The 15,394-nt window shown below is 31.0% G+C and overlaps 1 protein-coding gene across 1 annotated transcript in view; it reads right to left on the reverse strand.

The window, feature by feature from the left end:
* The window catches only part of LOC124354537 (Usher syndrome type-1G protein), a 43,520-nt gene extending 33,117 nt beyond the window's left edge, over window positions 1-10,403 (reverse strand). The window contains exon 1 of the mRNA XM_046805070.1: window positions 9,749-10,403. Within this exon, the coding sequence (XP_046661026.1) occupies window positions 9,749-9,771 (23 nt within the window). The 5' untranslated portion in view covers window positions 9,772-10,403. The remainder of the gene's footprint in view (window positions 1-9,748) is intronic.
* Between the last annotated feature and the right edge of the window lie 4,991 nt (window positions 10,404-15,394).

Here is a 15,394-nt window from a genome sequence, read left to right on the forward strand (position 1 = left end):
CAATGCTTTAAACTTAAATAGATATTTATGATATCAGGAATTTTACACCTGACTAAAGGAACAGATTATAGTTTTTAATGGTATTTCATTACATAAAAAAAAAAATAATTTATGACAATTAATTATCTGTATATTTGTTCACCTTTCTATTATTTGCACTACAGTAGAATGTCAATAATTCAGATTAATTGTAACTAGACCTCTTTCAGAATACTGAACTATCCAGACTTTCAAAATGATCCCATAATATCCTGGTAGATGTCAATAACTTGTACACATTGCCAAGATATAGCCCTAATGCACTATAAAGGTAAATGGGAAGTGAAGCATATAAACAAAACCGTTACTATGCCTACTTTTAATTGTTTTTATGGAAACATGTATTCTTTGGCACTGAGAATATTGCACATAATAATTGTTATTTTATGAAGACCATGAAAGAATTCATAATTTACTGTAGGATGCAATTAGCATAATACATCTGAGTGCAGTATTAAAAATACGTTACATAGGGTTTGAACTAAAAAAAAAACTATCTGAACTGCATTAATCTTTAGTTTTTTCAAGTGAATACTTCATTTGATTACATAATAGGTATGCGTTGGATTCGTGTGCTCTTACATTTTTACAAGCCATGACATCAGAGCATCTCCTCCTGTGAATGCTACAAAAGTTTAGACCTTGAATGTGACATTCATTCACACATACATGGGTGACAGTTGAGCGATCCTGTCCTTGCAAGCAGTCTCCCTGCCGAGCCATTGGTGGTGGTTCAGAAGTCACCTTTAAGCCGTTGGTCCCTAGGTTAAGTATGAGAGAGCTTCTTAGCCCTAACTTTGTTTAGTGAAATAAAACATTCTTTACCTTTACCTTATTTGGTTATAATGTTTCTGAATAAATTTTAAATGATGTAGTACATGTAAGTAAATAAATAACAATGAAGTTATCATGAACACTGCTCCCATCATTACCCAAAACACAATTTGCACACAACTCATATCTAAAGTGCTCGGCGAATTCCTAACACAAACTATATTTACTTAATGCAATCTTTTTTACTGGAATCAAATTAGGATTATGGACAGTAGGATTTTTTTACTGTAAATTACTAAAGCTCTACTGCATTTGAATTAATATTTATTGGACAATACTAAAAAAAAAAAAACCCAGACCTTGGGGTTTGGACACAGGGCAACCAGTATAGGACAAGATGTTACATTTTTCCGCATCATGACTATTATTTTTTATATGGTGGCACATATTAGACAAGTATACTAAATAGTAACAAAAGTGGTAAGTGGTGGTTGACTACTTTGTGCAGGAAAACTATTCAAACACTAGAGCCTTAGACTAACTCCATATTTTCTGCATTAATAAAAATTATTCAAAGAATAGATACACTTAAAATCTCTTAAATGTTGTTTATTTTACAAATCATTAATAACTTAAACATTTATTGATATGAATGTTCCAGAACAACAAAAACTCTTTATTAATTTCCTTTCACTCTTATAAACCAAATCTCAACTACGGTACCTATTCTGAGAGGCTATTAACTAAAGGGTTATTTTGACTTCTGAAAGTATATATAATTTGGCAAAATTTACGTTACAGAAGCAAAGAATTTTTAAAAATATTGTCCTGTTTTAGAATTCAAATATTTTTATTTACATGTTTGTCTTATTCCTAATATCATGATTGTGGGTAAATGTGTCATTGCTGATTTCAAGACTGAAAGATGAAAACTGAATAAAACGTATGAACGTACATTTTAAGATGGTTCTTTCAGTTAATTTCCATTATTATTTTTATTTTTATTTTATAGAGGTTCATGGTAGGTTCTAATTTCACCTCATAAATAAGGGCATTTTATTCCATTTTTACCTTATTTTATATCAAACACCCTCCCTTAAGCACAACAACAATGCTGCTGGGCTGAAACTGAGTACCAGAATCAGGGGAAAGCGTGAAACACGTCTATAACCAGGAAGAAATACACAGTTTATTATTTAAGAATACCCTGAGAGGCAGAGAGAGTGAGAACTGACTGGAGCTAATGTGGGAACTGAGACAACAATTACAGGACAAAGCTTCCACAGCCACTTCCAACATCCTTGGATTTACAATGATACCAGCTATAAACATCAAATCTTCCAGATGTCACCATTCATTTACAAGATCACAACTTTTTATAGTGGTTTTTGACTTGATAAAAATCTAAATCTATCTTAAAGGTTACTTGAGATGAAAAACAAACCACATATGCCATATGCCTTTAAGTATGTATAAGTAAACTTCCAAATTAGACAAACTGGTTTGGAGCTTCAAAATAAACCAAATTTTAATAAACATGTGACCTAATTTTCATTATTTAGCTTACGTTAAGTTTGAATTTTTTATTTCAAAATGAACACCCTGTGTGTGTGCGCGCGCGCGCGTGTGTATGATAGCTATAACCAGTGTTAAATTTTTAGTGGTTGATAATACAACATAAATGTGACTCAAGTACGGATGTTAAAAGGTCTTCATTACTCACACACACAGTCCCAGACAAAATTAAAAAAAAAATAAATAAAAACAAATATTTTGTAAAAATGTAAAATTATATGACATTTCAACACCTTTCTTTAACTTTATTACTACCATTGTATTCTATATTACATTTTAAGTATGGGTAACTTTTAATGGATCTGAATCACAAGAAATATTAATTAAACAGACTTAAACTGGGAAGTTCTCATATTAAAAAAAAAAAAAATTGAAAGAAAAAGCTAACTTCTTTTGTCAAACTTTCAAAATTATACTTTTACTCATGCCGATGTCACCTGCAAAATCCCTGCTACTCATATCCGGGTCTTGTCTAACTGTGTCCAATATTTGTTCTTCTGTGTTAAAATCCATCAATTCTGCCCCCAACTCACTCTACTCCTTGTACACAGATCCACGTTCTACCAAATGTTGATGCAGCCTTGTAAATACTTGTGTAATTGGAACTCGCCGATCTGGTTATCGAATAGTGTACTCCCTTTTGAACCGCACTAGCATTGCCATCACAGAAACTATACCAAAATTAATTTCTGCATATTCCTGATTTTTAAACGAAATATTGAAATCACTTTCAACTAGTAAATGACCCAAATCCACTACAAATAAAAATGATCCAAACCAAATATATCATTGATGTCAGACCTCATCTCATGATAAGATGGGGTGGTCAAATATGGTTAAGTAAGGCCTGCTATCCGTGAATGTCATTTTAAACATAGTAATTACTACCTAGATATGTTTTATTTTAATCAGGATCCAATTGAAAAATATTTCTGTGTCAGTGTAAGTCGTGACACTATAAAAAACGTTAAACAAGTTGTGCGTTACTAGTGAAAATTTGATCATATTGTGTTTTACACTATTGAAACTCACATAACTGTACTTAATTGATAAAAAATAAAACAATGTATCATATTTTTTGAAAGCTTAGGCTTTGAAGCAGTTTCTATGAAATTTGCTAGTCTCTAGCATTTTTTATAAAAAAACTGTGAATGTCAGCTTTTTCTTTGAATAAAAAAAAAATGAGAACTTTTCAGTTTAAGTCAATTTAATTCATATGGCTTGAATGCAGACTCATTAAAATTTAACCATACTTACTCAATATTGAATATAGAATACAATGGTAGTAATAAAGTTCGAGAAATGTGTAGTAATTTTACAATTTTGGTCAAATGTTCATTAAAAAAACTAAAATAATATTTCTCTGGGTGTGTGTGAGTCACATTTATGTTGTATTATCACCCACAAACAATTTCCTAGATGGATATTTTGGTGTTACATTTCCATGAAAATGTTGTAAATAAATCCATTTCTTTCATACCCTTATTCATCTATATGCGCTGATATCCAATTCCAAACTTTCAGTGGTTCTCTCTCCATTCATTCTTCTAAGATATCCATAAGAATACAACTGTTTTTCAGGTAAGAAGGCTATTATATTAATACTTATTTTTATTCTCTTTCTTATATAGTCAATCAATGTTAAACTTGCATATAATTTAGGTTGCAAGGAGTTTTATGACATATCTTTCTTTATAATCCAACATCAATTCCTAATAAGTTAGGTAAACTTTTTTGATCTCTTTATTTAGTTTTTACTTTATAAAATTGAAAGTAATGCTTTGATTATATTTTTTCCATTATATGTTAAATAGTACATCTTAAAGTAACAGTAAGTGAAGACAGAAAGAATAATAAAGACATGTCTTTCAGTTTACAAACATTTTTTGGTGAAAAAATATATTAAAATATGCGTGATCATTTTGTATTCATTTCTTAATACTACTCAAAAAACTTTCTATTTTTTTAAGATTACACTTTTTCCAAAGTAACTATTATGTTTGATATTTTTGGATACCAGTCAGTGGTGTCTCTTTTCACATGAAAACCTATGACATTGACCGCCACTTATGGTCGCCATGAAATGAAAATGTCTAAAATACTTAGCTGTTTAAGTGTTAATTACTTTTGATTTATCATAATTGACAGACAGCTGAGCATCCAGGGTGTTACTAATTAATGGAAGAAGACTACATGTGCACGGCACCAGCACCAGGAGAAAAGAAACCGTATTGTTCATGGCTTGGGAAGTAATTAGCAACAATTAAAACCATAACAGTGTTCCCTGTGGTATACCATAGAGACATACCATAACTAGGCAATTAAAAACTCTCACTGACTAAAACAAAATAATTCACCTAATAGCTCTGTAGCAGTAAGGTGTTCCCTAACATATATTCTACAATTGGTTATATTGGCTTTACACCCATTTCATCAAAGTAAAAAAAAGTAAAGTAAAGAATGTCTTATTTTACCAGGCGAAGTTAGGGCTAAGAAGTCCCTTCTAACACTTAATCTGGAAGAGTAAAAGTATAAGAGGACTTTTATTGTTTACCTCAGATGCATTCCTCAGATAAATGAAGATCATTGGAAGACACACCTTATCTATATCTCTTTTGAATCATTGAAATGTTGGGACCTTGAAGTTGGAAAGCTATACAGTTTCTCAGTAATAGAGACCAACAATTTGTTAATGAAATAAGGAGAAAATAGGTTCATGATGAAAAATACGTAGACATTTTTAAGGGATCTTTGCTAAGAAATAGGGATTAAAAATGGCCTATTATGTATACAACAAAAACTGTTAGTCCAGTTGTTGATTATTACTAAACAGATCTACAGTCCATGGTGTCTCGCAGAAATGTCCTTTACACTATTTAGTTCATAATTTTAAAGAATACCACCAGACAAGTAATTGCAAAAGAGTTTTTAAACTCTGTATTCAAAATGAAAAAAATTAACTATTACAATACAGTGCAATTTTAATAAGTGTTATGAGTAATGATAAAATTAAAAACCAATTAAAATTATAGACAAATTCTTTATTGACATGTTCAGTTGAGAATAGTATATTGCGTCATATAGTACATATCATGTTTCTAAGTAAATTAAATTATTTAAGAATTCATTTTCTGAATAAAATGGTCTTTCTTGTAGCCAATTGGTCAGTGCATTTTTAAGACGTTTATAAATTATAAGTCTTCACTACAAAGTTGTTATAGATATTAAATCAAAATGTGTAAATGAAACCATATCTTGCACTTCGCATGTTTTGAAAATTAATTACTGACTTGGTTCTAGTGATTCTAAATTTAGCAGTTAGTGTGCTAAACGTGCATAGTGTAAATCAGTAATATTCTCCTACAGAAAGAAGAATTAAGACCCATGCTACCTGACACTAATCCACACAATTCAAATAAATGTTTATAATTAACTCACAAAGATTAGAGTATTTTCCTACTTTTACAGCCAAGGCACTAGTTGGATACCACACAACTAGTGTTTCTTAGGCCACAAGAGGCAACGTAAGAAATTTAAAATGAACAAAGTAATTAGCTATTTTCATTCTAAGACAGTAATGATACATTTGAAATTGGACCCAGGTGGAGAAGGTAGATTTCTGAAATAAAACTAGTGTGAAGCTGAGCTGGGGAGGGAGTAAAACAACGCAGGATATAAGATACAGTAGTACAGTACCACACACATAGAATTTTACCGTAGTCTTTAGTTTTTATATAATTAATTGCTCTGTGTTGCACTATGTGAAATGAATAAAATTTTAAAATCAGAATAAATATAATCAAGAACATGAATGAAAAACTAAGAAAATAGTAAAATAAAAGTGGGTTGAATAATAAGAAAATTCACTACCAGCCCAAATAGAGTGATTAGTTTTTGGATGTATTGAAAAGATCTATAGCAGTCGATCAGAACCTAAATGACTGTATACTTCTATAAGTAAATATAACCAGCTAACAAGACTCATAACATGACTGCCAACTTTTCAAGTTACAGGTGACATAAGAATGGGGTATGAATTTGATAAAGTGGACTTTGAGAAACTTCATCTACATAGAAGCTGCACCCAGAAAAGATTGAAGCATTCTCACTGTCTTTACCACCCTGCAATCAACAACAGCTAAACATACTGGTGCTAAATGGTAGTGGCAGAAAGATGTCCAAAGGACTATATTGTGATTGAAACAACAGTGCTATACCTATTCTTTGCTCTAATCAGAATTCAACGGATAATTGTAATGGAACTATTCATGATGAAACAGATTTTGAATTCTTAGGTTTTGATTTAAATAGCTAAAGTAGTATGCAGTCTATTAGAAAAATATGGATATGGCCCCAGTAAAAATAAAAGATAAAATGCAACATTATATGAAATTTATTTTTAATTAAATTGGTAAACATTAACTTTGAAGGGATTTAATTTATGAATATGAATATAGCAACTGGTTTTATAAAAGTATTTAAGTCAGTCTATGTGATTCAATTAATATAATATAATTATACCATTTTAAATTTATATACATATTGGGGACTTAAATTGTCTTACTATACAATAATTTACTATTTATATTTGATTTGATTTGTAGCCTATGGATATTTTTTTTCTTTCCTTTAATCATACTTTATGAATACAATTTAAATTCAAGGGAAAGATTTTTTCATAATTATATAGTTGTTATAGTTTTGATATTATAATAGTTTGCATGGAAACAAAATATTTAATGTTTGCTTTCCTTCATATTTTATAAGTGTAATAAGTGTATTATGTGTTTTTCTTCCCTCATGATAATACAGACTGATATATGAACATCTGCAGACATAATGTATAGTGTCATATTTGGAATAATTTTCAATTCACACATAAATATACTGACATGGATTATGTGTGAATGTAATTAGTAGATTAATTCTTAAAAAATAAAGTATATTTTAATTTAATTTTTTATTTTGACCCCATTCCCCAAAAATATTTCCCTTGCTTAAAAAAGTTTCAATTCAATTAAAGATAACTGAGTAGGATATCAAACTATACATTGAAGGTGGCTTCTTTGTTAAAACCAAAAATACTTTTTGTAACAAATAATTAAAACTAGATGTACCTCAACATTTAAAAATGAAATATTAAACATAATATTTTAATAGCACTTCTTAACAGTCTATTAGAGTATAAAATTAGCATATAATTTTGAAGTAGTGAAATCAAGTGGATATTTCTCCTGCATCTCAATGTACTAACTTATTTGGTTTGTTTTAACACTAAAACTTTTGAGAAATTGAGACAAATAATAAAGTATCCTACAATTATTTAGGAACAAATGTTTTGAAATGTACTTTATTTAGATACCAAATTAAAAGAAATGTTATTCTAAACATAAACTTGCACTTGGATTTCGAAGTTGGATATTTTGCAATTTACTTGTATAATACTTTATACAAGTAAATTGCTAAATTTAAGGCAATTCATAACTGAACCCAATGTGGTTTTGAACTTTCAAAGTAAAGTGTGTGGGCATAGCACAAAATAAAATACGAGTATTTCAAAATGAGAAATCTAAATTTTAGTATATCCATATTACATGTTATTTATCCCACACCAAAAAAAGGGAAAATTTTCATATTTCTATAAGATGAATATGGAAGTACCTGGGACTCAAGAAGCTAAAAATATGCCAACATTAAAATTAAATTGAATTATTACATCACGCTTAAATTTATATCGTCATCAGGAGTTTGAAACACTAAAATGAGCACAGGCATTTCCACGTTTTAATTTAAATAAAAGTGCTTAACCTATCCTATATAACTTTTTACTTTACATTCTCAATTTTCAATAACGTTTGTTATGGATGCACCTTGTATATAACATTCTATTAAACATGTCTTAAATTGGGTTGGCACTTTCAGGCTTTTCACCAAAGAGGTGTCTTAAAACTGCCAACCCAATTAAAGACATTTAGTAAAATGTTAAATATACAAGTTTACATAATTGTTAAAATAAAATTTGCTTTGTTAATTTCGAATAATATAATAATACTTATTAGAAACATAGTCTATTAAACTTTCTTCATTACACTTAAAAATAATAATAAAGTTTTATTTCTACATTTTTGTTTGGAGTTAGGCCAGATTTTTTAGATTGGTATGGTTCAGTTTTCCTAATTTTGGTTATAATAATTTGTTTGATCACTGAAAATATTAAATTCAAAGGGTAGGGTACGATAAGCGGACCCGGTTTTTTATATTGAAATTAGCAAACAATATTACTTAATCATAACCATCGATATAATCAATCGATACTGATTAATTGTTTTGAACAAATAACTTAAACAATCTGTATCACCCACTGTAAACACTTTCAAATAATACACGTAGTGTAATATTTCAATTTTACATATAAGTAACATTTGATTATTAAAAATGTCAGTCAATTTTAGAAAACTACACGACATTGCTTTGAAAGATGATAAGACATGTTTTACGTGGCTATAACATGTTGGACTCGTACCTAAAAATCCATTATGTAAAATTTGTGGGAAAGAAACAACTGTAACTGTGAGAGGAGCAAATATGGTCGTCTTCAGTTTTCCTAATTTTGCTTTTGTTTCATCACTGTAAATATTAAGTTAAATCCATATTTTAATTTAAAACATATGATTGTTATTGAGGACTATAGATACTTTTAAATATCAATTGATAGTCTAGGATTTGAGTAGTCTAATATTAGGCTAGGTATCAATTATTACATTCTTCAATATAAAAAACCGGGTCCGCTTATCTTACCCTACCCCATTTGTCAATATCGATATAATAAACCGGGGCCACTTATCGTACCCTACCCCTATGTTAGCTTCATTAGATATTTTATATATATATATATATATATATATATATATATATATATATATATATATATATATTACAGTATTATTAATTTATTTCATCTTTCTGACACCTGTATTAATCTCATAATTCAATGATAATATTCAATATAATTTAAAATGTCCACTTTCTAAGATATTTCAGTAGATGTACTAGTAAAAAAACAAATTAATTAATATGGCCTAGTAGCCTATAGTAAAGAATTACAAAGTTTGGAAAACCAGATGCGGCAGTTTATGCATAGTTTGCATTCATTTACATACTTTGTGTTAAGTTGATACGGAATGACAATATTTAGAAATAGTCACATTTCTCTAGCATGCTATCTACGTTATAGAATTATTCCTTAGCTAGGCCATTAGAAATAAATTACTTTGTAGCTATAAGAATCTATGAATTAGATAAAATACCACGTACTAAATAGGCTAAATAAGTAGGTGGAAATAGCCTCACTATTACTTACTTGTGAAATCTTGTGGTGGTCATTCTCAACCTCAGAAATGGTATACAAAAGTGATTGCAGACCTAAGTTTGAAATTCCAACTGCTATCATGCCTATTCCAAAATCCTTGATTCATATAAAAATTTAGTTTTAGTAATTTTTAAATAACCGAACACAACGGTATCATGACTGAATTAACTGATAAGAACAACCTAAAAATTATAAATAGGCCTATGGGTAGTTTTTTTAAGCACTTTAATGTCAAAAACACATTTTATTAATGCTACTATATTTCATACGAATCACAACAGTTTAAACCAAACAAGCCACAAATGGTGCAAATTTATCAAATTGTCTAAACACTATCAAAACATGGAGAAACTGGCTATTTGTTGGGCTAGGCCTATTTCCAAAGAAAATAACCAATCAAACACAGAATTGCACATCCACTGTCGTTGAGATCGCGAAGGCAAATCTTCGTTCACTAAGCAATTCAAACGGCGAATACAAATAACCATTGACTCATTGCTAGCAAGACAAATGCTGTATGATACAACACAACACTCACTAACGGACGGACTAAGACTGACTGAGGTCTGAGACTGAGAGTCAAGAATGTTTTGGTTGGTAGCGATAGTGTCAATTTTGGTTAGTCTAGCTGAGGTGTGACAGTGACAGTATTGGTGGAGAAACGAAAGGAAAAAAAATCTAATGCAGACGAAAATTTCTCTACGTAGACTTCTCTGCTACCTATTGGTAAAACTTGAAACTAGGCTCAAACTTTTCACTTGTCGAGCCTAATTAATTAACATGAGACCACATTTGATACTTCAATAGTATCAATCAAAATTGTTAAGTAAAGTTGCAAAAGCGCCTTGGTATCTAATATACTATACAGCCACATGTGAAACTGACGGACTGACTGATATATGTATACAAATTCTAACCTACTTCTAGAAGTGCTAGAAACTTTAAATTTGGCACACAGGTACCTGCCAAACATCAAATTAATTTCGTGCCTTTGAGGGTACGATTTTACCCTCAAAGATGGTATATTGTTTTATACTTGTGTTTTGTAAAGTTTTTACCTTTTGCCGTATAACCAACAGGAAAAGTCTGAAAACCGAGGATTTTACTTTTAAACCTCTCAAAAAATTAGAGAAATTTCGCGCATTTTTCACCCTTGCAGGCTTTTTTGTAAGCCCGATAGCGGGCGAACCGTTGGAGTTAGCTCAGATCTGACGAAAAATCGTTAGTCAGGAATGAAGTGAACTACAAAAATGGTCCAGTGATCTCATGTGGTTAAGCGAAAAAACGCGGGAATATTTGACATTCCAGAGATTTTTTTCGGTACAAATAATGTTCCGAGCCCGATAGCGGCCGAACGGTTGGTTGTAGCTCAAATCTGATTGACCCAGCAAATTAGCAAACTGTGTGACCTACAAAAAATGTCATAACTTTTTACCATATCTCTATCGGTTTTGCCAAAAAAGCGATTATGTGCAAAATTTTTGGAATTTTCACGTGAAAACTTAGATTTCGGGCCAAACTAGCGGCCAAACCATTGGTCGGAGGTCAAACCAAAAGGAGTAAATATGGTTGTCTTCAGTTTTCCTAATTTTGGTTATAATAATTTGTATGATCACTGTAAATATTAAATTCATATTTGAATTTAAAATATATGATTGTTATTGAGGACTATATGTACTTTTATATCGATTGATAGTCTAATAGGATTTGAGATGCGAATATTAGGTATCGATGACTATATTCTTCGATATAAAAACAGGGTCTGCTTATCGTACCCTTCCCTTACCTAGCGGTAAATCTACTTGATAATTCTAAAAATGTGTACAGACTCCACCGATCCGCTATCCTGGAACTATCTATTGTTCTTGAATTGATTATGCTAGTGTTAACAATGGTTAACATCTAACTCAATTTCAATTGTTAATGTTGTTTCTGTATAGGGTATTTACTTTTTGTATTTCTCAAATTGAACAGATTCTAAATAAATAAACTGTTGTTAAAAAAACAGAAATGAGATCTCATTTCCTTTCTTCTTCCTAAGTTATGGCAAAGATTATGGCTATGAAATTATGGCTATGTACACACATATAAGTTATGGCGCTAGTTTATTAATGTACCAAAAGGGGCGGTAACTAAGATACATCTTTTATGATTGACTGATGGCGTTTCACTATTGCAATAAAAGTATCTGAATCATTATAGAATATAATAAGCAACAATTGTCAAAAATAATAACGACATCAGTTTACGAAATACGGATAAAGAGATGGTTTAACTTACATTACAGCGAGGAAGGAGAAGGTTTACGAGCACCAACTGACATACCAAGCGGCTACGGACTGAATCTGGTTCTGGCGCAGTGTTCTTATTGTAAACAACTTATTGAAGCGGAAGTTAGACAACAAATTTAATCCTTAAATACGAAAACTTCTGCTGGTTCAAATGTAAATTCTTTAAAGCTTTTGAAAGAAATATGTGATCTTGACTCTATTCCTCTGGTGTATCTTAACAATATATTTTTCCTCTTGGTCAATTCACTTCGTCTTTGATACATTATATCCTGCAAACTCTATATAGAAAAGCAAGCAGGGTTGGATGTGAGACTTTCATACGGATTTCGTTAATATGAACCTAATTATAGGCAATGGAATGAATGTTTTATTAATGAGCTAGCATACCTTCAAAAGAACAAACTCATTTTACAATCTTAATTTGGAGTTAATAAAGGAAAAATCTACGTGTGAGGTCATCAATCTGCTCGTGTTCCATGGTTATTCCTTCTCGTCAGTGTTCTGTACGGTTGTATTTTTGTTATTCAACGAAGATATGATTGACAACATACTTCTTCTGTATAAACTAAATCATATTGTTTTGAGGGGTGTTACGTATTTATAGATTGCTTATTATCATCACAACTACGAGGGTTTGCGTATTTTCTAACAATACCACTTTATTTGTGTCGGGTAAAACCAAGATGCCTTAGAAGTAACAGTATATGAGAAAATAAATTTTCCACTTCAGTGGTTTCATGAGAACCTCCTGTCCCTCAGTAGAGGAAAGACACAACCTATTGTGTTTTGCATCCCCGAATCAGTGACATGTAATTAATTCTATGTCTTTTACTATAGGAAATAAAAACGTTACGTCGGTTGCCGAAATTAAATCAATAAATTAAAAAAATCCTTGAAAAGAATCTCAAGTCAGTTTGAATCTCACATCGAACAAGTTTGTCAAAATGTCAGCCTAGGAATTTTTGCTTTGAGGGGCTGCCTTTTCTGGTTGGCAAGAAAAATCTTATTGTGGCCTACTATAGGATTCATACCTCTCATACAGAGTTGCTATTAGGGACTGTGAAAGTACAAAAATCAAATTGATAAAGAGGACTTTGAGAACTAAATTCAATAAAAAGCAGTCGATTTTTGTGCAAAACACTATTTAAATAAAACAATATATTTACATTTCTATCAATTTACATACTTTCGACAGTTTAGTTTGTATAGAACAACATTAATATCTAAGAAACAGCCTTATGCGGCAAGGCAGTAGTTAGTTAGACCAATGTTATCGGACTTTTTTGGGGGCTTAGCTCTAAAGGAGCTCTGGCCGTGCTCCGTCCTACCGCGCCGGTTACAATTCAATTCGACGGTTTAGCTTCAACGTTACTCTTAAGAATTTTCAGGACAAATCTGTCAAAGGCAGTGAGCCGGCTGGTCCGCATAGTAGGCATAAATTATAATATCTACTTACACGTCTATTTGGATGTTTTTTTTAAATCATCATAGGACTCCATAATATTACATAATGAGTGTTTTCACTAAAAATACCACGAACTTTATTACTCATCCTCACTGGCCTTAAATATTTAAAGTATTATTGAAATCACAGGAGCTATTCTATAAAATGTCGTGAATTCTTGCATAGAAACGCGATTTATTTTATTGGTATGTGTAAAACTATTTTAACACTTAGAGTGCTAATCCCGTAATTTTACGGAACGGCGAAACTTCCGAAGAATGCTAATCCCGTAGTTTTACGTGGTTGTCATTTCAATTGGTATTATATTACATTGTCCGTATTTAAACGGGTTTTGCCTACTCTACAATGTTATTTGGGTTTTTTAGTAACACAATTCACCGCTAGAAAGCGTAAGATGTATTGTATGAGCTTAATGACAAAGCAACTTCGGTCGCGTTGTTTACGTGCCGCTGACGTGACGTTCGTTGCAGCCGGCAGTCGATGTCGCAATCATGGCTTCTCGCGGCTTGGATGACGTTGCGATCAGTGATGTATTAGATGAAGATAGTTTTATTGGTGAATCAAACTATAATTCGTATTATAATAAATTAACTTTATTCAACTAATATTCTATTCTTATGAATAAAATGAAAATATATTCATATTTTACATAGTATATTATTATGTTACAGATGCTGAAAACAGTGCTGACAGCGAAAGTGATGCCGACGCATCAATATGACCACATAGTTTTTTGTCAAAAAACTACAAAACATAAAAACATGATTTGTATTATTCAAAGGACAGTTTATATTTGTAAATGGGTCATTGTAAATAATTGTATATATGTTTAGTTTAGTAAGTTAGATAAAAAAACTGTCTCAAAAAATAATTTTTTTTCCAAAAATATATGTTTTTAAAAAACATTATTTATGTGTAGTTTTTTAAAAAACCACTAACAATCTCACGTTGGAAGAAAGACGAAAGTAAGCTGAATTAAGGCATGTAAGTATTTTTCTCATACCTTAAATACTTTTTTTTAAATAAATTTTTGAAAACAACCGAAAACGCCCAGCATTCTACAGAGGTACATGTCATTTAGGGCCAGCACTCAAAGTGTTTTTAATCTCTGTATTCAGGATTTTCAACTACTGGAATTTAATATTTTCCAGAGGCCACATAATTAGCCTAATTTCTCACAGAAGTGTTTGGTATGTCATTTACGAAGGACATGCCTCTGATCTATCTTATATATATAAAAATGAAACTGTTCGTGTGTAACAGCATCACTCACAAACGGCTGGACGGATTCGCCTAATTTTTTTTTAAATTTGTTCGTCTTGATCTGTAGAAGGTTATAGGATACTTTTTATCCCTTTCCCGATTCAGGATTCCGCCCCACTGGTTACAGAAATACCCGTAAGAAATGCATTGCAGCAAACATATGTTATTAAGTGAAAGAGTCTTTTCAAATTTTTAATCAGCTGTTCTTTGTAAACATATATAATGCGACAAAAAATATATTTATATATAAATTTCTTTACACTTATAGTTTTAAAGCATAGAGTAAGCTTAAGAGAAACGACAAATTTTGTTTAAACTGTTTCTGCAATCATAATATATAAAAAATGAATGTTTGTGTGTTTGTCCTTTATAGACTCAGAAACTATTGGACCGATCACTATGAAAATTTGTATTTTTCTATGTAGAAGGTTTATACGCAATGCCCATTGATGTAACTAACCACCAGGCTGTACTGCAAGATATAAAAGTTATCAAAGCGCCTGCACATTATAAACTGCAATTACAACACAGTAGTTACGTATATTAAAATATCCAAACACTATTTGAAGGCAAAGAAATATACGGGCAAAGCTTAAGAGACGCGTGCGAAGCCGCGGG

The sequence above is a fragment of the Homalodisca vitripennis genome, chromosome 2 (assembly GCF_021130785.1).
Source record: "Homalodisca vitripennis isolate AUS2020 chromosome 2, UT_GWSS_2.1, whole genome shotgun sequence".
In the NCBI taxonomy this organism is placed as follows: Eukaryota; Metazoa; Arthropoda; class Insecta; order Hemiptera; family Cicadellidae; genus Homalodisca; species Homalodisca vitripennis.